Source organism: Venturia canescens, chromosome 2, assembly GCF_019457755.1.
Source record: "Venturia canescens isolate UGA chromosome 2, ASM1945775v1, whole genome shotgun sequence".
Classification (NCBI taxonomy): domain Eukaryota; kingdom Metazoa; phylum Arthropoda; class Insecta; order Hymenoptera; family Ichneumonidae; genus Venturia; species Venturia canescens.
In genome coordinates this window covers 21,856,297-21,880,463 of record NC_057422.1, presented here as the reverse complement: position 1 = coordinate 21,880,463, position 24,167 = coordinate 21,856,297, and the positions used below count along the sequence as shown (strand labels likewise).

The 24,167-nt window shown below is 42.8% G+C and overlaps 1 protein-coding gene and 1 long non-coding RNA gene across 5 annotated transcripts in view; one reads left to right on the top strand and one right to left on the bottom strand.

The window, feature by feature from the left end:
* Positions 1-930: 930 nt before the first annotated feature.
* Positions 931-8,725, bottom strand: LOC122406170 (uncharacterized). Its single transcript, XR_006259927.1, has 2 exons — positions 8,629-8,725; positions 931-1,563 (listed from the first exon to the last, which is right to left on the bottom strand). It is a non-coding gene; the product is annotated as an uncharacterized lncRNA (long non-coding RNA).
* Positions 8,726-9,114: 389 nt separating this feature from the next.
* LOC122406986 (paired box protein Pax-6-like) overlaps positions 9,115-24,167 on the top strand; it is a 103,435-nt gene continuing 88,382 nt past the window's right edge. For 2 of the 4 annotated variants that reach the window (XM_043412897.1, XM_043412896.1), the window contains exons 1-3: positions 9,116-10,215; positions 19,690-19,818; positions 23,769-23,798. In XM_043412897.1, the coding sequence (XP_043268832.1) occupies positions 19,806-19,818; positions 23,769-23,798 (43 nt within the window). In that variant the 5' untranslated portion in view covers positions 9,116-10,215; positions 19,690-19,805. Of the gene's footprint in view, positions 10,216-19,689; positions 19,819-23,768; positions 23,799-24,167 lie in introns of all 4 variants that reach the window. The other 2 variants (XR_006260126.1, XM_043412898.1) reach the window with 2 other exon arrangements.

Below are 24,167 nucleotides of genomic sequence, written 5' to 3'. Positions count from 1 at the left end.
TACATGGATGTATATTTGTAGGATTATATATCTTGCCCTTTTTCTTTCTCTCGCTCTCCCTCTACTTCTATTCTTGGCCTTCTTCATAAATCTTGTCTACGTTGCCCTCTCGTGTCTTCCAGTCCCTCTACATTCTCCCCACTCACCACCCTCGCACTCTCTTTTTCTCACATTTTCTCCATCGCCCGTAGAACGGTACAAACTCATACCTACATTTCACGATTGAACTCACCAACAAATCTCTACACTGACTTCTCTAACCTAATTGTCCTGGATGAAGACTCTCATCAAAGAAATTCCAAAGATAATAGACTCTCGCTTATGTTTTATATCGACTCGACTGATTGTAGTCGCACAAACGTACGGCTGCACGATATTTTTCATGAAACCTATTTACTTGATAATTAATCCTACTTCTGGTTCATGACTTTTCGGCTGTATTTTTAATGTACTGTTGAGCGAAACATTCTTAAAAATGAATCGACACTGGTAAAGTCGCTGGAAAAGAAATTTGAAATAAGACCAGGCTGGAATAATATTTGAAAGACTGGCTGAAATTTTGGAATTCAATCGTTCACAGTGTAGAGTCTGATTACGAAAACGTTTTGCCTCAAAACCATGCTTATTTTTATGAAGTTTTCATATTTCAATTTTTATGAAAAATTTTTACTCGTTTATCTTGACAAGTGTCATCCCGCGTACATAACGCTAATGGGGGGAAAAGACTTTCGAATGTAAAAAAAACGATCTAAAATTGGAGCGTTCTGAGCTGCCGCTCTGATTTGCCAGTTTTATCAAATTTCTTGAAGCCATCACGGCGACGCTTTAGCTTCGATGAACATTCAAATGGAATGAATTTTAAAATCTTGATGAAAAATTATATTGAAATTTAATTAAAAGAAAACTCAATCAACGTCAGATATTCAAAAGTTGCTGACGCTTCGAGATTCACATTTTATTTAAAAAATTACAAATTACAATCCGTTTGTGTGAGGAACTTTCAATAATTGTCCTGTGCTATGAAATTTATTGATTTTATTTTATATTTTAGAATGGATTGCCCACCGGTATTCCATATCTAATGATAACTGCTGCTTTTACGTTCTATGGTTTTATATTTATTTATTCACATTGGTTTGTTTAATTAATTAGGTCGAGAGGCTTCGTACGTTTCAGTCTTTTTATTTCATTGGTTTAATCGAGAAGTTCACGAGCCCGTGTATTTGCGTGATTTCGGACTCTTCGTGTGTATCTTTTGCTTTATTTTTGGATGGTTGATTTACCGCGTGGTATTTTCAGATCGTTATTTACAGTTTTATTGCTCGCACAATACGGTGCATTTGCGATAATTCTTAGAGTTTTCGATTGGAATCTGTAGTATTTCTATGTTAAATTTGCTGGCAGTTAGACTCACAGATAACGAGAAATTTCGTTACGAATGATTTGTCATCGCTTGTTGACAGATATTCCGAACTACTCGCGCTCTTCTGTTTGAACTTTCGGCATACGTATCCTCGTTAGCAGTCGATTGTGGCGAGCTGCTCAACGTGTTTCGAATAATACCTGTAACGAGAAGCAGTTGATGCGAAGCGATTAATAAAGACTGCAATAATAGCTGACTAATTGGGGAGAGGCAATATCGCGAGAATTATGTCGAATATAGCTTTTAAAATACGAAAATTTCATATCGATATGTGATTAGCCGACATTTAAGTCTGCGAAAAGAGGATACAAATATTTGTCACGAATTCTTATCAAGCTCGCTAAATTTGTACAGTTTGTATTACGCCGACGTCTGGAGACTTGATTGTTAATAGAAAACTTGTATTTTTTTATATCCTCAATTACGTAATATCATCGAGAGCGACGTGAAATAACTTTTTTTTTTACTTTTTCAATCGTCAAGTGTCGAAGTGAGAAAAGTGTCGTTGACCGCGCGAGTGATCGAGTCCATCAGCATTCTTACGTCTCCAAGCTTCGTCAAGTTTGCACCCAAAAGTGTGTGTAACGATGGAATATCTCCAGTCCGAATTACGTAAGAGCTTTTTGGATCGTTAATAATGTTCTGTGTGATGGTACATGTGCGCTCAAGGTTTTTATTCGCACAAGAATATGCTAATAATATTTAAATTGATGAGACAACGCGATGAGAAAAAATAATGTGCGATTTGGTGTTGAATAAAATGAAGTAAAAAGATAGAACGGCCGAGGAGGGGAGGGGGAAAGGGTTATGCGATGTTTCGACGCTGCGTAAGGCTCTGTGTGTGCTCAAGTGTCTTAAGATATAACAGACCTCGGTCCCATTCGAGGTTTCAAAAGATAAAAGATTCGTGTCCTGCTGCGTTTCACGCTGCCGAACACAAGGGCGCAACTGCCGCGATGTAATTTGCGAATGAAATCTTCATTGCCTCCTTGTAAATATACAATACCGGTCTAATCGAATAATCATGAATATCGTTTGATTTTACACGCTGTTCTTTTTTCATTTCATACTCGGTCTGGAGCCACTACCGCGTCTCTTGATAACGTTCGATTTAATTTCGTTTTGTAGACTCGATCGAAAGCCGATGCAGTCAAGCGAGATCCGAGCGGTGTATGGCATTTGTTTATTCATATGTTCGAGGCACATGCTAACCACCAATTTCACGATAAACGCATCTCATCAAAGTCCACGAATTAAATGTTGGTATTATATATTTTTTTTCATTCCCATAGATTACACGACTCTACCGAAAAAATTGTTCTTGTTTGTCCTAAAGTTCATTCCATCAGTTTCTGCTTAATTGTGCACAAAAACGAAGAAAAAATGTCCTTGCTTCGTATAAAGTTTGCTTTTGTGATAGTCATACTAATAATACTCATTTTCGTGTTTTCATAAGAATTTTCATTAATTTTAATCCATGACAACATCGAGCTTAGAGTTGAAAAGTTCGATTTTAGCTCCTCGGTAGACAATTTTCTCAAATTTTCTTGTAAATTAAAAAAAAAGATTCCAAAAATGTCGGTCCATTTAAAATCATAAATCGAAACTTTCTCTCTTAAAAAGTTATCCTAAAGCTTATAATTCTCGAGTTGCACCGCTTCTATTTTTACCCACTGGGTAATTATTCGCGGGATAAAAGCAATATATTATATAAATTATACAATAAGATCCAGTGGAATAGAAAATTTTACGTTTTTTGAATTATACATGATTAGATTTAACTTTGTTGCTCGTATTCAAAGTCTGATCATAACAGTTTACGCATTAGTTTTATGAAAAAATTAAATCAAAGCTACTTATTGGAGGATTTCTCCTCCAATAAATAGCGTACTGGAATCAATAATGTGGTTATTGAACCCGGGTCGCCTTAATTTTTATTTGGTCAACTGCAGTACCAAAATTTCTCGTGAGTTGATGAAATTCTTACAATTTCTTTCGAACATGTTTTTCTTATTGCTCCGTTAAAATGTCCAAATTTCAATGATCGAATTGACCGAAAAATGAACGTTATTGTCGATGGATCGATTGGTTTTACGCTCATCATTGGACCTTTTAAAAAATACTCTGTTGCTTTCGCCGAATCAAATGGTTCGACGGAAAGCAACGAGAGTGATTTAGGCTGAAGAAAGTTTGCACGTCGATCGAAGTCAGTTGCAGACATCGATACAAAAAAAACGTCTCTGTACTCGCCTCTTGCTTGTTTTTTTCCATTTTTGCTTCTTGCACGTCTCTACCAATGATACTTTTAAGGAGGGTGCATCACTAAATCAAAATAATAAGAATTTGATGAAATTTCGTGATAACATTCTTTGGCATCGAGTACACAAATACAATTTTTTTTTCAAATTTTTTTACCACATGGTTATCGCATAATTGAGCGTTACATCGAACTTCTCATTTTTAACATGGTTTATCATGGCAACATTGTATCGTCGCGACCGACCCTCCTTAAATAGGTGTATTTATAAAATAAAAAATATTTCCGGTCGATAATTGCGATAGAATTTTGGAATGCGAATAAAAAGTTTTGTTTGAACGATCCAGTTTAACGTTTATCGAATCTCGTCGTCACATTAATTTTGATGCAAAAGACAGACGAAACGGTGCGAGCGGGAGGGCATAAAAAAATAATGAAAAAATGTAAAAATTGAAGTGCGATGGTGAAATCAATGAAATTTCTTGGAAAATACTCGATGCGAATATATAGATTGAGAAGTCGTGAGAAATAAAGACGAGCTTTCCGTAGCGGGGGCGGCGTAGATGCCTGGAAACGGGTAACGACTTGACCTTGGCTGGATTCACGCGTAGCTGAGCTAACGGAAAATCGAAACGCGTTACTTCCACCCCCTGGATATCCTAAAGCCGTCTCCACATCGTGACCTCTCTCCCGCAACTGCTGGAGGCTCGCTTCTCCTCGGGCGTGTACCGTTTCATCCCCCAAACCCGGCGAATCGAGCCCGGCGCAAGGGCTCTTTCTATCGCGCCCTTTTCTCGATCTCGCTACTCCCGCGCCAACTTGCACCAAAGATATACGTAATATTCGCTTGGCTCAGGAAAGTCAGCTTTTACGCGACTATTCGTCCAATTCGAGTTGATTATAAATTCGGTTACAAAGATCCGCTCGGTAATGAAAATTTATTAAAACTCGAAATACGAGGATTCAGCCAATGATTTTCTTCCCAATCGGATTCGAAAAAAATCATTGTTTTTTTTCTAATTTTTCGAGTTTTATTCCTGCACGAGCTGCTCTCTTGCTCGGGAAAAAAGAAAGTTGAGTGCGAAAAACTTTCCAGGTTTACGGCCAACGATTCATAGAAAATTCAACGAAATTTGTCAATTTATACAGAAAGATATCGCAGTCAAAAACTTCCTCAAGAGCCACGAGTCTTTTGGTCCAAAATCTCTGAACCCTCCTTGCGCGCGTCGTAGATTTTTAAATCCTTCCATTTGTTTGTATTCTCGTGGCTGAAACAGGATAATAATGCTTTTCGATACGGTCGTCGCCACTTGAATTTCGGTAGCGTGCGAATAACTCGTGTTCGATGGACTCTAAACTGTAACGTATACAAGAGCGGCCCCCTCGACACAGTACGCGAGCGATATAGGACCCTCCAGGTCAACAGTTATACTCTTCAATGGAATCGCCACTCTAACTCGACTTCTTCGAGATTGCCCGCACGTTCCCGAGTACATTTTCGCTCTCCGGTGTCTTTTATGTTGCAAAACGCGTGTCACACTCTCTCATGAGCTCTCAACGCTGCTTTACATCGCTTTTATTGGCCGATACAATTGAAAACATTTTCGAGCCCTTTTTATTTTCGTCATGTCCATTTTTTATTTTACGCTGTTTGCTCGTAGAAAGTTTTTCTCCCGGAGAACGTGTACAGACAAATATCGCCAAGCCCTTAATTACAGTCCAATAAAATGTTTAAACAAAAACATAAAAACTTCCGGCTGCAAAACTCCGCCACGTAAGAAAATAGTAGTAAACTTTAAAAAGTATAGTAAATTTGAAAATTTGAAAATTTTCGTCCGCAGACGTCTTTGCTTCTTACTCTATTTTATTTCAGACTTTTTAAAGTTCACTTCAAAGTTTTTTTTTTTTATGAGAAAAACCAACAGTGTCGACTCGGCACTATGGGCAATTCGCCACCGCATCGTTCCCATATAATGTGGAGTTGACAAATCGACCACTTGGCCGCCGCTGTCGAGTCGATAATCGAGCGCTCCTTTAAAATAAGTTTGAAAATAAATATTAATTTTCTAAGCGAGTTCAACATAGATTTTGACAAACTATGTGTAAGAACGCCGTCCGTCACGTGTAGAAAACACGAGGAAAAATTGGTCAAGATAAGTGTGACCGTTCGAGAGAAAAGTTGCTTCAAAGAAATCGCCCCTGTCAGCTGATCGCAGTGAGACGCGATAGCCGCCCGCGTCTTGTTGCTCGCGCGGGCAGTCGGGAGTTGAAGAAAAAAGTTAAGAATTTTAAACTCCGCGATGTTTCGATGCTGCTGCCTCAAGATTGACGACGCTGAAGTTTGCAACGTTCGAGTCCAACGAACGAAAAAAAAACGTTTGTAAAAACTGCAAATTGCGAATTCGGCAGGGAACGAAATTGGAGAATCACTGGAATTATTAGAGGCTTTTCTTTTATCGCTTCGTTGGACTCGAACGTGTGTTGCAAACTTCAGCGTCACGAAAATTCGAACGATATCGCGGCTCATCAGACTGACCGAAAACACAGCGGAGTTTGAAACTCGGTAAAATACTTTGAGAGACTCACGTGAAAGTAGAATCTCCGGCAAACACGCTCCCCCCCCCCCCAAGCTCCTTTTTATTGGAATATTTGGAGTCATAAACGAAGGCGAGATATCGACTCGTTCGAAACAACCTCAGTGTGTACGAAAATTTCTACAACGAGGGTTTCGCGATGAAGAAGAAAGAGAAAGGGAGAGAGATGGAGAACAAGTCTGGGGGATTTTGTGTGCCATCCGAGCGAGAGGAAAATCGTAGTGGTAGACGTACGGGCAAGTGACAGGGGTGGATGCAACTACCCTCACACGAACCGACAAGGCACGATCGCGATTTATGTGTATGTACATATACGTATATAGAATAGTACGCTCGACGCGTACTTTTCTACACAAGACGAGAAAGAAAGAGCGAGAATATACAGGAGCCGTGTACGTATAGCGAGCGTTATATACGGAGTAAGGGTGAGTCACCCTCGTGGCGCACTCTGGCGTACATAACACCCACGGTCACCCCACGCGTGACTAGATACCGTTTTGCACAAAGGGGACAAACGCCAATTATATTTTAATATCCTTCATGGGCGACGCGATGCCTCTCGCTCCTTCCCCTCCTGCCCGTTCTTCCTCTTTATACTGGCGGTCTCTGTAATCGGAATTGCAAAAACCAACTTTTCGTCAAACAGCGAAATTTCTGAAGCTCTCGGAACACATTTCAAATAAATTCGGACACGCGGTTTATGGATACGCGCTATTTAAACGCTGCAACAACGAATCGTTCCTCAAGTTTCATTCCAGCTCCGTGATTCAGCGGTTCGAAACTTTTAGAGGTTACTCAAAGTCCTCGGATTTATTCGAGCGCTTCGGGGCCGTTGAAACTGCTGCTTGAAAAACATGGCTTTTGCCGCAGTTCGTGTGACTGTCGATTAGCGATAAAGCGTCTCTTGCGACAACCCACCGAAAGAAATTGACGCGCGAAATTCTCAATTCGGACAACGGAAACATTCTTTTACCTCTCATCCATTCAGAACATAACGAAAATATATCGAAGCTCGAAAACTAAAACGACCGATCGACTCGCGTTACCTGAAATCGATAACCTCATTTGTCTGTTTTCATATTTCACTGGAGATACGGGAATCAACGACTCATTCCTCGTTCACGACTTTCGAATGTTTCCTTCTTATTTCATCACAATAGTGACGCCTTAGAATACAAATATTGCTAACGAAGGTGCTTCGTTTGCTTAAATAGTGTCTTGAGAGAAAAAAAAAACCAAAAACATAATCGGTTTACTGATTCTCGATACACCTGTCAATGAAGTTGATTCTCCAAGGCTGATCGCATTCTCGAGAATGCGAAGCCTCGAGAACTTTATCGGTTTTTTGTTTACACAGAATATAGAGAGCCTCGTCAAAAATTTTCACGCGAATATCAAAATTTGCGAGTGGTGTATGGCGCTCAGTATCATCAACGTGCGCGAGGCTCCCTCGCATGTGCTAGTAGAGAAGTAAGCCAAACTGGATAAACGTCGATGCTTGGCGTTCTCAGGGTATCACAAAATTCTCGGCAGGCAAAACTCGATTGCTCCTCTTTCAACCCCATGGCAAACGACAGTTTTGAATTTCCTTCGAATCCATTCGACGATGGGGAAGAAAAAAACGTGGAGGTAAGAAACAAGCTGGGGACTGGCGCGGTCGATCGTTCTAGGACCGAGATCGACGACGGTCGATGCCCATCTGTCGTTGACGTTCAGGTTCAGAATCTCTCGCGTTCCCTGACACTCGACTCTCGTGAGTCTCGTGATCGTCCATCCTCTCTTTCTTTCTTGCTCGTTACGGAAGGCACACACACACACACACACACACACACACAGCGAAACGCATCGTCGCAAATCGCACAAACACACTCGAAAAGGGAATATCCAACCGTTTCTTCGGAGTTTCGCGCTTGCGCGGTGCAAAGCGCGTTTTTCACAGGCGCTAGCGCCCTCCAATGTGCCTTCCGCACCGTTGAGCATTTCCACCATTCAGAATCGATGATGTCACGTTGCGGGCGGGGGCTGACTGAGATCCGAGTTCGACTCTTCCCCCACGCGGGCGCCCCTGTCTCTCCGCCAAGTGGGAGAAGCGGACGGAAGTTCTCATTGGTCGGGCAGCACACTCTCTGAACTTTCGCCAACGCGACGCGACACACGAGACGCGAGGCGAGCGACTTGTGCGCGTGCCTTTCTCCGTGTTTGCGAGATCTCGGGAATGTTAAGATAGGATAGAAGTCACCACTACTGTTCCAACGAGGCGGCACGAGGAAGACAGTGCAGAGTCGAACGAAGATAAAACCACGCGAGAAACGTGTGGCACGCCACACCAGATATTCGCACATGCATTTCTATACCTGTATTTCCCCTCGCTACGTTCCCCACACATTTGCTGCCTAACGAGAATGCATCGTGTATACGTATATATTGCTCGAGACATGTGCTACGTGCAGGTAAACTACACTTACTGCAATCCCAGCAAACCTCTTCGAACCCGCACGAATCGTACTCTCTTCTCCTTCTCTGACATTCTCTCCCGTCGTCCAAGCGACGACCACCATTCCCCTCCGCTCATCTACTCGTTTTATCAAGCAGAGAGCCGAGAAAACGAGGTTTGCTCGGAGAATCAAACGACGAGATTGGCGCGAGGAGGGGGCAGTTGGGTTTGGGTTTTGTAGCTGCGCGAGAGAGCGACGGAGATAAGATTCGTCGATGAGCACAAATAGTGAGACGAGGAAAGGGTTAGGATAGAAAGAGAGGGATACAAGCGCGATTAGTTCGCCGAGGCTCCGACGAGTTGTCGCAGCTCTCAGCAGCACCGAAGCAGCAGCGAGACACGGCGCAGCCAGCTCGCGCTTTTCGCTCCTCGTGTTTTCTCCCCCTCTCCCCGCCCGGCCCCTCCTTCCCTTCGAACGAACCTCCCTACTCGCGTGTATCAGCTCTGGGACTCTTCTCTTGGCCCGGTGGTGCGCTCTCCGCTCTACACAGAGCGCGTCGTTGAGCGGCAAAACGCCACGCGACTCCGCACCGACGGCATCCGATCGGGATCGGCCCGTAACTAAAATTCATTATCAGGAATACATCGCGCGTCGAGGTGCAACTATTATTTTTTTCGTTACTTACTCAATTAGCGATACCCACGCGAACGTAAGGTTGTTTAATCACGTCGAAACGCTTGGAGGATTTTTTGTTACTTCAAATTATCCTGAAACCAGTTTGTCTCTGTACTCGAATATTTTCCCGCGCAAAATCGAATCCCTCGCCGTCCGGTAGAGTTCATACCGACGAATCTTTTCGTTCTTTCGTTTTTATTGCGTTACGTCGGAAAAATAAATCTTAACGAATTTTCCTCCGTTCCTTCCCCCACTTCGGGAATCCCAAACATGCGAGACGGCGGTAAGGTTTTGGAACTTTGACAGAGGAGCAAAGTGGTCGGATCAGTGCTGGGATTCGCGGCAATCGAACTCAACTCTCGCACTACGAATCGCTTATCGACTCGTGCGTAGCATAACCTGTGTAATTTATTTTCGTGGCGGACGGTCGTCTCAACTTTTCATCTAGAAATAAGCGGAAAAGCTTTAACAAAAAAGGAACAGCAATTTTCGAAAAATTGTTTCCGAGTGTACGTGCAATCAGGACGATTCGACGGACGACGCATCGCGTAGCAAGTAAAACGTAGTAAACAAACCGTGTTAGACAACAAAAAAAAACAACAGTGAACGTACGCAGCACCGCGAAAGGACGTCACCGAAGAGTGACATTTTTCGGTCAGATAATCACGGACAAAAAAGAACGTTCAAGTGTGTTTTATTTATTTCACTCAGATAATAACATCAATCCTATAAATAAAAAGTGCCCGAAGACACAAAAAGCTGGGAAAATTGTGGTGAATTGACAACGTGCGTTAGACGTACTTTTGGGTCGACCACCGTCGGCACAACTTGGTATGTAATATTCCGAACGGAATCATCTCATTTCGTAATTTGCTGTCACGCAGTAACTTTCTAACCGATCATTTTTTTCGAAAGTTTCGAACGACGTTTTCCTCTTGCCGAAAAATCAGTGAAAATTACGCACGAGTGTCATGAATCTCGGGCCGATGAATCGAACGAAAATTAATTGCACTTCGAGCAATAAGAACAAAAGAGTCATTCAAATTTTTCGTCAATTTGGGATTCGGCGAACATTTTTCCCTTAAAAGAGTGTCCTCGATTTTTTTCCTTATCGCAAGACTCGTGGTTTCAAAAAAATACACGAGTCGACGCACGTGGCATCTTTTTCACGTGCACCGCGATGAGCGATGCTCGCCCGTGTATGTGCCGGCGAAGTAGCCATTGTATCCCGGCACACGCAAACATTCGTCGGAATCATAAAAAATAAAGAGCCTCTCATCGATCGAGGAATCGTCATCGGGGCAATGTAGGATTTTTCATTGTTCGTATTCGGGTGGCTACAGCTTTTCGTTTTTCTCCCGTACAATGTTCGTGCCTTGGAACAATGCGTCCGTCCCTTCTGTCGATCGCTTCGAGCGTCACTGCGGATTGCGAGCGCTCGTGAATATCATTGAATCCTGTCTCTCGTCGAAGCTTCCCGGATTTTAGCTCGACTGAGGTGAATTAGTCGCGTGTGTATGCGCCGCAAATCGGCTGTCATCTCGGCCCTTTATCTTAGTCGTGTTAATTTCGAATGTACCGCACTATTATAGCCCAATTAGGCGATATGCTTTCAGTAAATTCTTGATTCCAATTCACCGTGTTAATCCTGCGGAGCGAACGGAGCCTCCGACCAATCCGCGTATATCGCTGTCGCCTCGCGTATGCACATTAATATAGGTATATTGAGAGCGGGAGCGGCGTGTAGTGTGCGATATTGAATAGCTCTGCGAACGCGAGACAAGCACAAGTGCGGACACCCCGCGGCTTCGTGCGACGTTCTCATTGTGTGTGCGAGCGAAGAGCTCGATTATACAGATATTTTTTTCCTGTGCCAGAAGCCACTCCATCGGTTGTGTGTATCCTCTAACCTCTTTTCTCTTCTCTCGCACATCTCTTTTCCGTTCTCTCGCTCTCTGCAGTTTTTCTTCTCTTTTCTCTTCTTTTTTGTTTTTTGTTTTTGTTTTTGTTTTTGTTTTTTTTATTCTCTAGGGTGCGCGGTGACGAGCGACGATCGTCGCATTTCCACTTATTGCTAGACTCGCTTCGAACAAAAAGGGAAGAAAGGGCCTACGGAAGGACGGATAAAACGGGGCGCGAGAAACGCTCGATTGTGGCGCGATAGGCAAAATGAGACATTCAACAAGCTTCGGGCTTATCTTTCCACGATGAAAGACGCTCTCTAATCTCTCCGAAATTTTTAATGAGGTCTCGTTATTCAACGCGTGTTAAAGCTTGAATTTATTTTTCCTCTGTCCCGCGAGTCTTCCACGCCTCTATTTGCATCTCGTTATTATTTTTTCCTCCTTTTCTCGTCACCTCTTGGCAACACGCGGCGCGTTTTTTATCACTGAAACTTCGTTTCTTCCACGGGTGAAGGAAAAAAACGGGAAAATTTGAGAATCACGGGATGAGTTGACACTTTTTATTCGTACTCTCGAAATTTTTCGAACGTGTTACAAATTGCGCTCACGATTTTCAATCCTTCTCCAAATGCTTGCAACTCCCCGTCGCTGGAGTTTACTAATCGGACGATTGTTCCCCGCGTCGCACAAAACGCACACGCTAATTTCGACGACTCACGTACATTTCAGCGACGATCCCACCGACGGGCTTCGATCACCGATCACAATGCCCGGTTTCTCGATCCCTGCGACGGAACTCTTGACAAAGAAGGAAAGATAAAAAAAGACGGAATCTTCGAAGGAAAAGTCGGAAAAATTTCAAAAAAACAGAATCATTGAGGCCACGCCGATCGAAAAAACTGTGAGCAACGAGAGTCCGTCATTTCGAGTCTTCAGTGTCACCGACCTCGGAAAAGGAATGATTAAATCAGAGCAGCAAACGCAAAAGTAGTACGACGCTGAAGTTGTACTAAGTTGGAATGTCTAAAATTTCGAACAGCTAAAATCTCGAGTTTGTAAACTTCGAATGAGATAATATGCGAGACAGATAGATTCGACTAGAGGTTTGAATGCCGAAAATAAATAAAGCAGAAACTGCAAGGTTCGAGGACGACGCTGAAGTTTCCAACGTTGGAGTCCAACGAAATGAATGAAAATAAAATGATTTATCCATCAGTTTTTTATTTTACGAATCATAATTGTGTAAATTGAAAAAATACAAAGTACAAATTCACCTGGAGATAAATTGGAGAATTACTGGAATTTTTTACTGGACAGTTTTTTAGATCATTTCGTTGGACTCCAACGTTGGAAACTTCAGCATCGTGGTTCGAGGCACGTTTATTCTCGAAAGTAGAATGCAACAATCGCCCATAAAACGATGATGACTGAAATATCGATTTTTCGAAAATTCGACTATCACTATTTCGATTCATAAATTACTACAGTCAGCGATACTGTGAAAATTCACTATTTGGAAAATATGATAACGAAAGAGCAAATGTTACTGAGTTTGAAATACTGAAACACCAAAAAATCGAACGGTCAAAATAGCGAAACGTTAGAAAGTCGATCGATCAAAATAAAGAAATGCAACGACGCTGAAGTTTCCAACGTTGGAGTCCAACGAAATGAACGAAAAAAACGTTTGTAATTCACCAATTTTTTATTTTACGAATCGTTGGTGCAGTTTGAAAAACTACGAATCGGAAATTTGGCAGGGAACAAAATAGGAGAATCACTGGAATTATTGGAGAGTTTTTTTCGATCATTTCGTTGGACTCCAACGTTGGAAACTTCAGCGTCATAGAAATGCAGTGGAGCTCCAAATACACGCGTCTCACTCACTCACTTACTCAGGCCGGTGATCTCCAATTTTAAACATCGCCATTTTGACTTTCGCCTTTTCGAGCTATCGCTATTCCGCATATTTAAGTTTTATAGGCTCGAAAAATTCACTTTCGATTTTTTGCTACTCTGTATTCTGGTCTGTCCGTAAAACAATTACTCTCCATTTTGAATTGGAAAATATGAACTATTGACAAAAAATTACATTCGGAATGAAAACTATTGAAATATATATTTTCGGGTAAATACGAATTCAAAGAAGAAATTTTTGGTTAAACACGCAATCTGCTGAATAGTCGATCGGGAATAAGAATTTCGAATTACTTATTTTTCTCCAAACTGATATGACAACTTTTAAAATTTCGAAATATCGACCGTTCTACAATTCATCAGTTATTCGGCATATTGAACCTCACCCCCAACGAAATGATAAAAAAAACTCTCCAATAATTCCAGTAATTCTCCAATTTCGTTTCCTGTCGAATTTTCAATTTGTAGTTTTTAACCTTCACCGATACTTCGTGAAATAAACAAATTTTTTCAATTACAAATGTTTTTTCCCTCCATTTCGTTGGACTCGAACGTTGCAAACTTGAGCGTCGTAAAAGTAGCGGAGTCGGCGGTTCAAGCTCCGGTGTATGACGCGCGTGGATCGGGAAGGAGCTTAAAGAGCCAACAATCGGTATTACATAGCGAGAAACAGCGAGAAAAGCTTAATGAATTGGAGTCACATGCGGAAAGCATGAAAGCGTCATTAAAGCTGCGGTTAGAGGAGCTTCGTCGTTCCGTGACACATTGTGGAGCGAACACCACCGCGGGGTACACGATTTTCACGCATTTAGCTCGGCGATAAAGAGTCGGACGCGTATTCGTGCGAGCGCCGCCGACTCCGGATCTCGTCCAGGCAACTTTGTCAATGAGAATACGAAACGAACTCCTACCACGATTCAACAGTCTCAAATTGAGTTTATACATGTGTGGCTCGGATTCGTGGATCGAACAATTCCTTCCCGTATAAAACAAACAACCCTCCGACTCATTATATTTCGCCTCCCACTCCGAGAGCGAGGCCCTTCACGCTCTGGGGCGTTAACCTACCTCGAGAGCAGAAACGAAACCGAAGCTCCGAACACAAAAGCTTGTTTTCAACGCGATTCTATACCTAATGACAAACGCAACCGAGGCTCCTGAGCTCCCACCTTTACCTTTCCCATCCCCAGTCCCGCTGTCCACCCGCCGCACCTCGCGCGCATTTTTACCGCAACAACTTGGTCCGCAGAGGAAACTCTCGCTTACGCTAATTCATAACGCGGCGTCTTATTCTCACGCGGTCAAGAAACACGAACGTTATTGGGCAAAACGACGATTTTGGAGACGCGATTCCGAGGAGACGGTTTTCAGTGAGGAACAAAAGAAACATTCTTCAAAATCTTATGCAGGGGGTTTTCGAGGGTGCTCTTTCAGAATGTGGCATTTATTTTGTGGAATTAAATTGAAATCGTTATTATTTTTGCGCTTTTAATTAATAAGTCAAGAATTTTGGACGTTTTTTTTTTCTTTCAAAGCGACTTTCGTCGGTGTTGGTGCACTTGAATAAACACATTATTGCCAGCAAAAGTGTCCTCCATGTCTGAACTTTCCAGAACACTGGTTATGAACTCTTTTTCCTCTCTCAGTTTTTCCAAGATGGCGGCTTTTGCAAAACAGCATGATGTAAATTTTCATGATTTTTTTCCTCGAAAAGTATCAACTTAGGGAACAAATTTTATGGAACAAAAAGTGTTTAGATTCGTCCAAAGAACGCGATTTTTATTCAAAATTTTTCTGGCTATTTTTGAATTTTTACAATCTTTTAAAAAATTCCAAAAATTCGGAAAAAAATCACAGGTATTTTTTTTGATGATTGCGAATAAACTTTATTTTTTTGGTTTCAAAAATTTTTTTTTCTCCATATGAATCATGTTTTATAATTTTATAACTATTATTCTTTTGCGTGTGCGCAGAATCAACATAAGTTTTGCGAAAATATGAATTGCACGACATGCAAAAAGCTTTTGAGTTACCTTTGCAAAACTTGTTTTATGGATTGACATTAATTTTCTTTAAATTCTCAATTGTCTTTATTATAAATTGCTGGAAAATGCGCTTACGGAAATCGACCAGAATCTCTGTGGCACTTGAATCGCGTTCTTCGATCGGAAGCTTCTTCGTTCTTTTGCCAAAAAATTCCTCAGTTTTTTAATCCTTCGAGTCCCGCTCCAAAAATTTCGATAAAAGGGGAATGAATTTTGTCGAGAAATAGTGATCTCGGATTTTACATGAACGGAGGACATATTGCTACAAATCAAGAGTCACTATAAAAGCAAACCGGTTTTTTAATGAATGATGAGCACCGCTCGCGGTCCAGATGCAGACTCGAAGCTTCGTCCACAAATTTCTTTTGGCTCGTGACCAAATTGAAATGAATCTTTCAACAGAAGATTCGTTTAGATCGAGTAATGTCCAGGAAACAAAATTGAATAATGGTGCTGAAGTTTGCAACGTTGGAGTCCAACGAAATGATCTAAGAAAAAGCCTCCAATAATTCCAGTAATTCTTCAATTTCGTTCCCGTCGAATTTGCAATTCGTAGTTTTTCAACCTGCACCAATACTTCGTGAAATAAACAAATTGATGAATTACAAATATTTTTTTTTCCTTCATTTAGTTGGACTCCAACGTTGCAAACTTCAGCGTCGTAATTGAATAAAAGCATCGGTTAATCTCACGATTGAAAAAAATTGATAATTCGGGGATGCTGACGCACTGGCAAGTATGACGCTGAAGTTTGCGACGTTGGAGTTCAACGAAATGATCAAAAAACTCTCCAACGATTCTAATAATTGTCCAATTTTCTTCCCTGCCGAATGAAAAAATTGGTCAATTACAAGTGTTTTTTTTTTTTTTTTCGTTAATTCCGTTGGACTCGGACGTTGCAAACTTTGGCATCGTTTCTACACCGCACAACGGTCTAGGGACCAAAAATCTAAACACGAGCATGTAATAAATTAAGATAATAATTAAAAAATGGAATAGGGGATCATGAAATCCTTGGTGGATCTTAGAAATGGATGTGAGTGCGCCAAAACATGGTAAAATTGTGTCGAAATTGTTTTTCAAACAATTCTTGAAGCAGCTGAAAAAGTGTGTCAGAAGAAAAGTGCTCGAAAAAATAATTCAGTGCCGCAGTGATATTCAGTCGATCATCATCTCACAAGCAAGTTTCACGACGTTGAATAATCCGAATGATTGGCGACCCATGAAAAAAAATCGTTGGGCTGACTTATTTCTGGTTCGTTATACAAAGAATTGAGTTCGCTCAACGAAGTGTTTCCTCTCGCTTCCCATTCGTGGCAAGCGATGGATTCGTTGCGTGTCGTTGGATAAATGAAATTCAAACGCAGTTCGCTTCCAATGAAGCTCGAAGCGCGAAAACAGCTGCGAATTCAACAAGTTTCGATACGATAATACAGCGAAGGTGGCAATCACCAGTTAATTACGTCCTGGCAGTGGCGAGACGAATTCCCACGTGTATAGTTGCCAGCGGGCGCTCTCTCTCTCTTTCTCTCTCTCGCCTTTCCCTGCTGGCGAAGCTCCACGAGGAGTAGTCCCGCGAATCGAAACGGTTTAGCAGCGCACGGGTTTGCTAAATCGACAGCTTGGCGTCTTGTAAACACAAGCCAGGCTCGCGATTCTGTTTGCGCTCAGTCGAGCATAATCCGAGGTAATCCTCTTGCACAATATGCGCTCGTGAACTCCCGACGTCGATCTATTCCATAGCTATACTAAGTGCGGATGAGCTTTCATTTCATCCTGACGACTTTCTTGTTATTCTGCACAGCGAGAATCTTCCGCCTTCACTGACCCTTGCCACTCTCCTTTTTCTTTCTCAGCTTCTCCACGATCTTTCCTAAGTTTTGGAGCAGCCTGAAGTTTGACAAGCTTCGAACAACGCTGGACCGAGTTTTTCCAAGTTAATTAAACACAACAATTAGTTCATAGCGGAAGCTCAACTATTTATGTATTTCGAGTTGACTCTCTCGCCTGGAAATGGCATCGTGCGACGGAGTTAGAAATCTTGTGCCCACATTCGAGAGGACGCGTTGATCTTTTTTTTCAAAACCTCCGCATTCTGCATCGAGAATCGTTAGGAAGAATAAATGAGAGAAAAGAACAAAAATATGTTCGTTTCGGAGAGCATCGCGCTTCGTCCTCGCATTTTAATCGCTCCCCGATCCAACTTCACGATGCTGAAGTTTGCAACGTTGGAGTCCAACGAAGTGATGTAAAAAAGCCTCCGCAATAATTCCAGTAATTCTCCAATTTCGTTTCCTGTCGAATTTGCAATTCGTAGTTTTTCAAGCTGCGCCGATACTTCGTGAAATAAAAAATGAGTGAATTATAAATGTTTTTTTCCTCCGTTTCGTTGGACTCGAACGTTGCAAACTTGAGCGTCGTCCAACTTCCTACTTCGATTGATCCCTTCGCGAAGCACGACCGAGAAGCAATGAAATTGCTTCTCGCATTTCCAGAGCATTGTTTATCCATAAAAACGCAAGTCAACGATATTCCAAGAGATTCGCTTACCCAACAATTGAAGGTTTTCCTCAAGAGGGATGCGAACGTAAGATTTTATTTCTTAACCTCTCGGAAAACAGGGACCCTCGTGCGGGCGCTCGCACGAGTGAGTTCAGGAAAAGTTGAGTATACGAGCGTCCGCGAGTACATATCCACAAGAAATGCGATGCACACTCGGTTTGTTGGGTTTTGCGCACAAACACACGATAAATACGTGTACAGAGACGCGCGGAGAATCGAAAGGGTCGGTGTGCACACCGTTGCGTCAACGAATGCAGGTGCGACGCCGAAGTTTTCGCAGTCGTTGAAAACGGCGGTGCTTAAGTATCCGCGAGGGAAACGCGATTCCAAAACTTTCTTGCAGAGTGTGGATACGGAGCGTGGAAAAGTTTGCCCTGCCGTTTGATGCTTTTAAGTATATTCGAAATGGATGAGATTTTTGTTCTTTTAAAGCACGGCGTGCGCGTGCGTCGATATTGAGAAAAGCGGAGCGATCAGTACTCGATTCCATTTTAACACACGAAAGTAGTCGAAAAATGGATGAATCCGACTCTCGTGCGTGATCGGGACGATTTTGTTTTCGGTTTAGTTCAGTCGAGTCAGAGAATCGCAAGAAATACGAGGAGAGCTTTATAAACAATAACGAGCGAAATAATACGCGGTGCATAAAAACTCGGGGGCTTTTTTGTCCCTCCTTTTTGGCCTTTTCAACTGTTTTTTCTCCGCGGGACAGCCCGCAACACCGCAGACTCTCCGATAGTCCACACACAACCCACCCTTCGGCCTCTAATTATCGCACTTAGCTGCGCTCGGGTGCCGGGCGCACAGCACACCCATCGCTTTATTCCTCTCTTTATTTTCTCTCTCAATCCTTTCCACTCTCTTTCCATTCATTCCTCGCTCTCGTTTTCTCCGTTGGTGCTGCAACGTTACAACTCTTTTACAAGCGGCTTCGACACGCGCATGTACCGTAGCCACATCTCAAGGGCCACCCTTTCTCGCGTGTCTGCGCGCGTTTTCACGGGATGGACGTTTGTGCTTCACACTCCCGAGTATATATTGCACGTTTCTTGAGAGCGTTACCGGGGGGGGGGGATTGCTACACTCGAAAAATCATCGATGTTATGTCGTACTCGCTCTCACTTGGCCCGCGCAGAATTAACCTGCTTCGCGTACGTCCACGTGCTCAGAGTTATTCCAAGAGTTGACCGGTCCGCTGGCGCTATCGAGAAACTCGGCGGATTTTCAGTCGATTTTCTCTCCATGAGATCGAGCGAGCTTCGCGCTCGGAGCGAGCTCGAATCGTCAAGGTTTTCGTCGTTTCACGAAATCAAAAGTTAATGACATTTTTACTGAAACTTCGGGGCTGGATCGGCGCTTCTTTGTCGAGCAGTGAAAGAAGCTTTGCTTGCTACTTCCTTCGTTACATAATTCCATTAACCAACACTATCTGGGACGAAATGTTGGTAGCTGCTTCGTAGGTAACGTTCGAAACGCGCCGCATTACCGGTGTAAATCACAATAAATATCTTGCCCCAGATAAGTTATTCTCGAACGAAAAATGTTGTTTGAGTTCGACTTCTGGAGTTGCCGGTTAAATTTACACAGCTGTTGGCGCTCGCAAGTTGGTCTCGCGTCGCGCCGTCAATGAACCATCGACCGAAATGAAACGTGTCATTTCTCATTGTGCCGAGGAATTTTTATTACAAGTGGAAAAGCGTAGTGAAACTCGTGCCGACACGACAACGCGCCGTGTGGAAAAACGCGCCGTTCGATATTTGTTTCCTCTGTTTTATTTACGCATGAATTTCTCAACGCAGCTTCTTCTCTCGTCACTATTTCGACCATCGTTTCCACCTCGACTGGGTAAATATGTGTGCAAAAATATCTGATTCCAGAGACGAAGCGAGAGTCGAAAGGCCCGAAGATTCTGCCTTCGCAGCAACTTGGGGCTGCGGTCGCTCCATGGGCGCCGGGCGCCACTGGCCTCCTGGCCTCTGTCACCGCTGATGACATGGCGCACAAGGGTGAGTCTCATTTTTATGTCAATTTTTTTCCATCGAAACAAACTTTTCTCAACTCTGTGTCAATAAAAATTTCAGCACTTTTCACCATTTTCATTGGCAAACGACACATTTTGACGAAACCGCTCGTTGCTTCACGGGGACGATGACAGAGTCTTTTTTGATCGCTCAAATTGCGTCAAAGAAATTCGATTTCGAATTTTCATGACCTGCAAGATTGGATCGTAGCTCGACAGTGTTTTTCTATCATTTTTCAAATCACCGTTGGCTCAAAATAGTGGCGGAAACGGTGAAGTTAATCCCAACCCATAAACACGGTTGATTGAAACCTTTTGATCTGTCTGCTCAGATGAGTATTTTGTACAACGAAAACAACGTTGAACCAAAACATTTCATTCGTTTGCTCCGCGATCCGTCGAAGCGAGGGAAATTTCTGTCGGACCAGCAAAAATTTCTCTAGTCGATGTACGCAAAAAATGATGATACTATCGTGTTGAATTTTTTCCAACTTTTTTTATTCCGAGAATTTTAGTGACACCGCGAACGAAAACACCGATGAGATTGGAGGGAAATGGTGACGCTGATATCGCGAGGGAGGAGAGCATCCCGTGTGATATTTGCTTCACAAAAAAATATCTTTCTTACAACTTTCGATGTATATAGACACACAAAAATATGTTTGTCATCGAGAGATCTGTACGTGCGTGTGTACAGGCTAAGGCGTTTAACCCCATTAGTTTCTCAACGGTGGTCCATTCTCTGTTCAGTTTTTCTCTCTCTCTCTCTCTCTCTCTCTCTCTCTCGGCTCTCTTGTCTTGTGCCCTCTCTCTCTCGTCATATCTCGCAGGTTTTCCCTTCCCATTGCTGCGCCGCTCGTGAAGAAGCTCCTCTGTGGCAAGCTCTTTCACGAGGGGGCAAAAGCGGACGGGGAGAGAGAGAGAGAGAGAGAGAGCGAATGTGTCGAAGGCTTTCTATAAAGCGGCGTCGACGGAGTCTTCTGCTTTCTGGGTGTCGGGGATTTCGCAGTTTCTATCGTCTTCGTCGTCGGTGAGTCGCCGGGACGATCTTAGAACCCGCCTGGCATCTTCGCTCTCTCTTTCTCTTTCTCTCCCGTTCTCTCCAGCCCGCGTCTATATATACATTCTCTTTTCCTCTCCTTATTCGCCTTCACCTATTGATTTCCATTCTCTTCCATGTGATTCGCTCTTTCCGCACCCCGACGACGACGACGACGACGACGACGACGTGATCGTCGTCGCGCGTACCGTCAGTTCTGCACACAGGCGCACCGTCCACGATCAAAGTTCATCGTCACATCGCGGGGAAAGAATCATCACCGATTATCTCCTCCCTGTCGGACCGGAATTATTCGACGGTGATGAATGAAAAAGATAAAAAAAAAAAAAAGAGTTTCGAGTGCACGGAATTTTCTTGGGACGGCAGCAGAGATTTTAATTCATACAGTTTTTAGAGTTTCGTCGTGTTTCAAAAGGTTTGACCATTTTTTTGGAAGATAGTCAAACACACTGTTTCTAGAAAGATTTGTTTTTAACGACGCTCCATAATTTTCGATATTTTTCTTACACACTCGGGCTTCGTGTTGGGCCTCAGTGTGGGCAGTACCTGTTGATTACGAATGCACCTTGGAAAAAGATCCATTGAAATCTATCAGGATCATTCGTTCAATTGATTTTTCGTTTGCATTGACAAAATTTTCATTTGTTTCAACGGAAAAGTTGTCTTCGAATTGAAACGACGAAAAATAACTGTCTTAAAATTCGATAGAGTTTTATGAGGCTGTGAAACCAGAAAAACATCGAATCAGTTAAATTCTTGACGAATGCCCTGGATGATTTTTCCAGACGTATTTACGAATTTGTGTCGTGAATCGAGAAACGCGGAATGATGCTGAAGTTTCCAACGCGTTCGAGTTCAACGAAATGATGGAAAAAAACTCTCCAATAATTCCAGTAATTCTCTTATTTTGTTCCCTGCCAAATTAGCGATTCGTAGTTTTTCAAGCTGCACCAACGATTCGTAAAATAAAAAAATGGCGAATCACAAACGTTTTTTTCGTTCATTTCGTTGGACTCCAACGTTGCAAACTTCAGTGGCGTAAACGCGGAAAGGAAGCAAATAAATTTGAAGTTGAGCAGGCGAATGAGATGGGCAATCGAAGACGAAGGCACAGCGAAGATCCAGCTGTGAATTTGTCCGGATCTAAGAATCCACAAGTGAGTAAACATTTGGTCCGTGGGGAGGAGTACGAAGAAGTAAGAGGGAAAGTGCGCATTAGAGAATGGAATAAGAGCGAGGAAAGAGAGGAATGAAACGAGACTTATATATAGAGTAGAAACAGCCGGAGAACGGACGACGAAAGCCGCCGCGACTCAATGGATATCATTCTCCGGTGCAGGGCGCTTGAAAATCGTCGAGTTATCTGACCGAGTGCAGCCCAGTGGGGTGTGTAGCGTTAAGTTGGCGTTAGCTCATCGAATCAACCGCGATGGGCGCGACACGCTTCTGCTTCCGCTGCCTCTCTTCGCTGGCCCACATAACCGTTCGCTTTCTTCCTCTCTCGCTCGCTCCTCTTTTCCCATCTTTCCTCCGTTCCTCATTCTTCTTTAATTCTTTCATCTTCCCTTTTTGGTCTGGCCGCTATGCCGGTGCGAGAGAATCGGAGCTAATCGCGATTTCCGTCGCTCCCTCTTACTCAAATTCTTTTGTTTCCCGTTTCCACTCGCGGCAATAAAATGCTTCATAATTTATGTTTATTCGAGGTCCGTTGCAATGATTAATGTTTCCGATCGGCAGCGATCTTTCGAGGACGCGCGTGCATTTTTCCAAGTTTTCTCCTCCCTAGAGAAGATCGTCTTCATTTTGATCTCTTTTATTTTTGGCAACTTTGGATCTATTTAAAAGTTGAAATGTTCGGGTGAATTGGAATCGAAAAGCTTGGCCGAATCGACTTGGTTCTTCGAATTGCTCAATCGCGATTCGAACGATCCGATACCGATCTTTTATTTGATACTCGCTTATATATTCGCGTTCCTCCGATCATCTATAGCTGTCTCATGTCTCCGAGATTATATTGCTGAGAGGCTCATTTTAATACGGAAATACCGTCGTGTTTGTGCTCCTTTAAATTTGGTGGTGGAAAGGTCTACGTGTTTTGCGGTGACATCAAAGCTCTGCCTCGTTTTCTTTCCGCGCGCAGTCTGTCTATGCCAGCTCTATAGAGATATTCGGCAATGTAAAGTGGAGTAAAAGGAGGAGAGACTCTCGAAGGTTTTTCCCATCGCCGTGGAAGAAATGTGTCCACCGTAGGCAGCGTGTTCCAAGGAGAGGAACGAAATAAGAATAAGAAACGATCGAGCGGATGGTGCGAGATGGAGGCTCGAGAAAAACTGCGCTGATTCGCGATGTCCCTGAAAAAGGAAAGAAAAATAGAGGGCGACGGAGCGCGGGAGGGAGGGGAGCGAAATGGGGAGAAAAAGAAAATACGATGTACCCGAGCGGAGGACTGAAAATTTCGATAGAGGGTGGTGGAAAACGGGGAAACGTTGGGGCATTGATCGTTTCTGAATTCCGAGTAGATGTCGAGAGAGACTCCCGGCACGAGCGTTTCTTTTCCGCACTCTTCGCTTTTCTTCCTCTTCTTCCCCCCGAAGAGTCTTATATTCCGGTGCTCCTATCAGCAATTTTGCGAATCGACAAAAGCCTTCGAATTCTGGGGGAATAAAAAACATTTTATGACACACTCGCGCGATTGAGGGGGCTACCAAAAACACGGGTGAAGAACCCATCAAATTCACTTATTCTGTTCAACTCGTCCTCGAGACAACGAACTTTTCACGTTTTAATTAAATCTTCCATACAATTTCGCATTCAATATCGATTACCATGATCCATTTACATCGAGGGTTAATCATTTGATTTTTCTTTTTTTTAAGCTTCCGATGAAGTCGAAGCTATTCTTTGGGGTGAGTTTTTTTCTGAATTTGCAATATAAAAATAAAGCCTCCGGAGATTATGACTCGACAGGAGGTTTCGTTAGGAGAGCTTCTCTCGTTTCCGTTCATATATACGCTAATTACATTACACGGAATGATTCTTATGGAATATAATACGCACGTCTATGCACGAGGCTGCCACCACCAGACGCGAAAACACGCAGATTTTTATGGAACTGTTTTTTTTTTTTTTTTTTTTCCCCAGTCAATGATACGCTAAAATATTTGCTCTGCTTCTCCTTTTCCGGAGGGAATTGCTCTCTCGCCTCGACGATTTTCATGTAATTAATTCTCCTCGCGACCGAGAGGCGACGTTATTTACTTCTTTTTCGCTTGAAA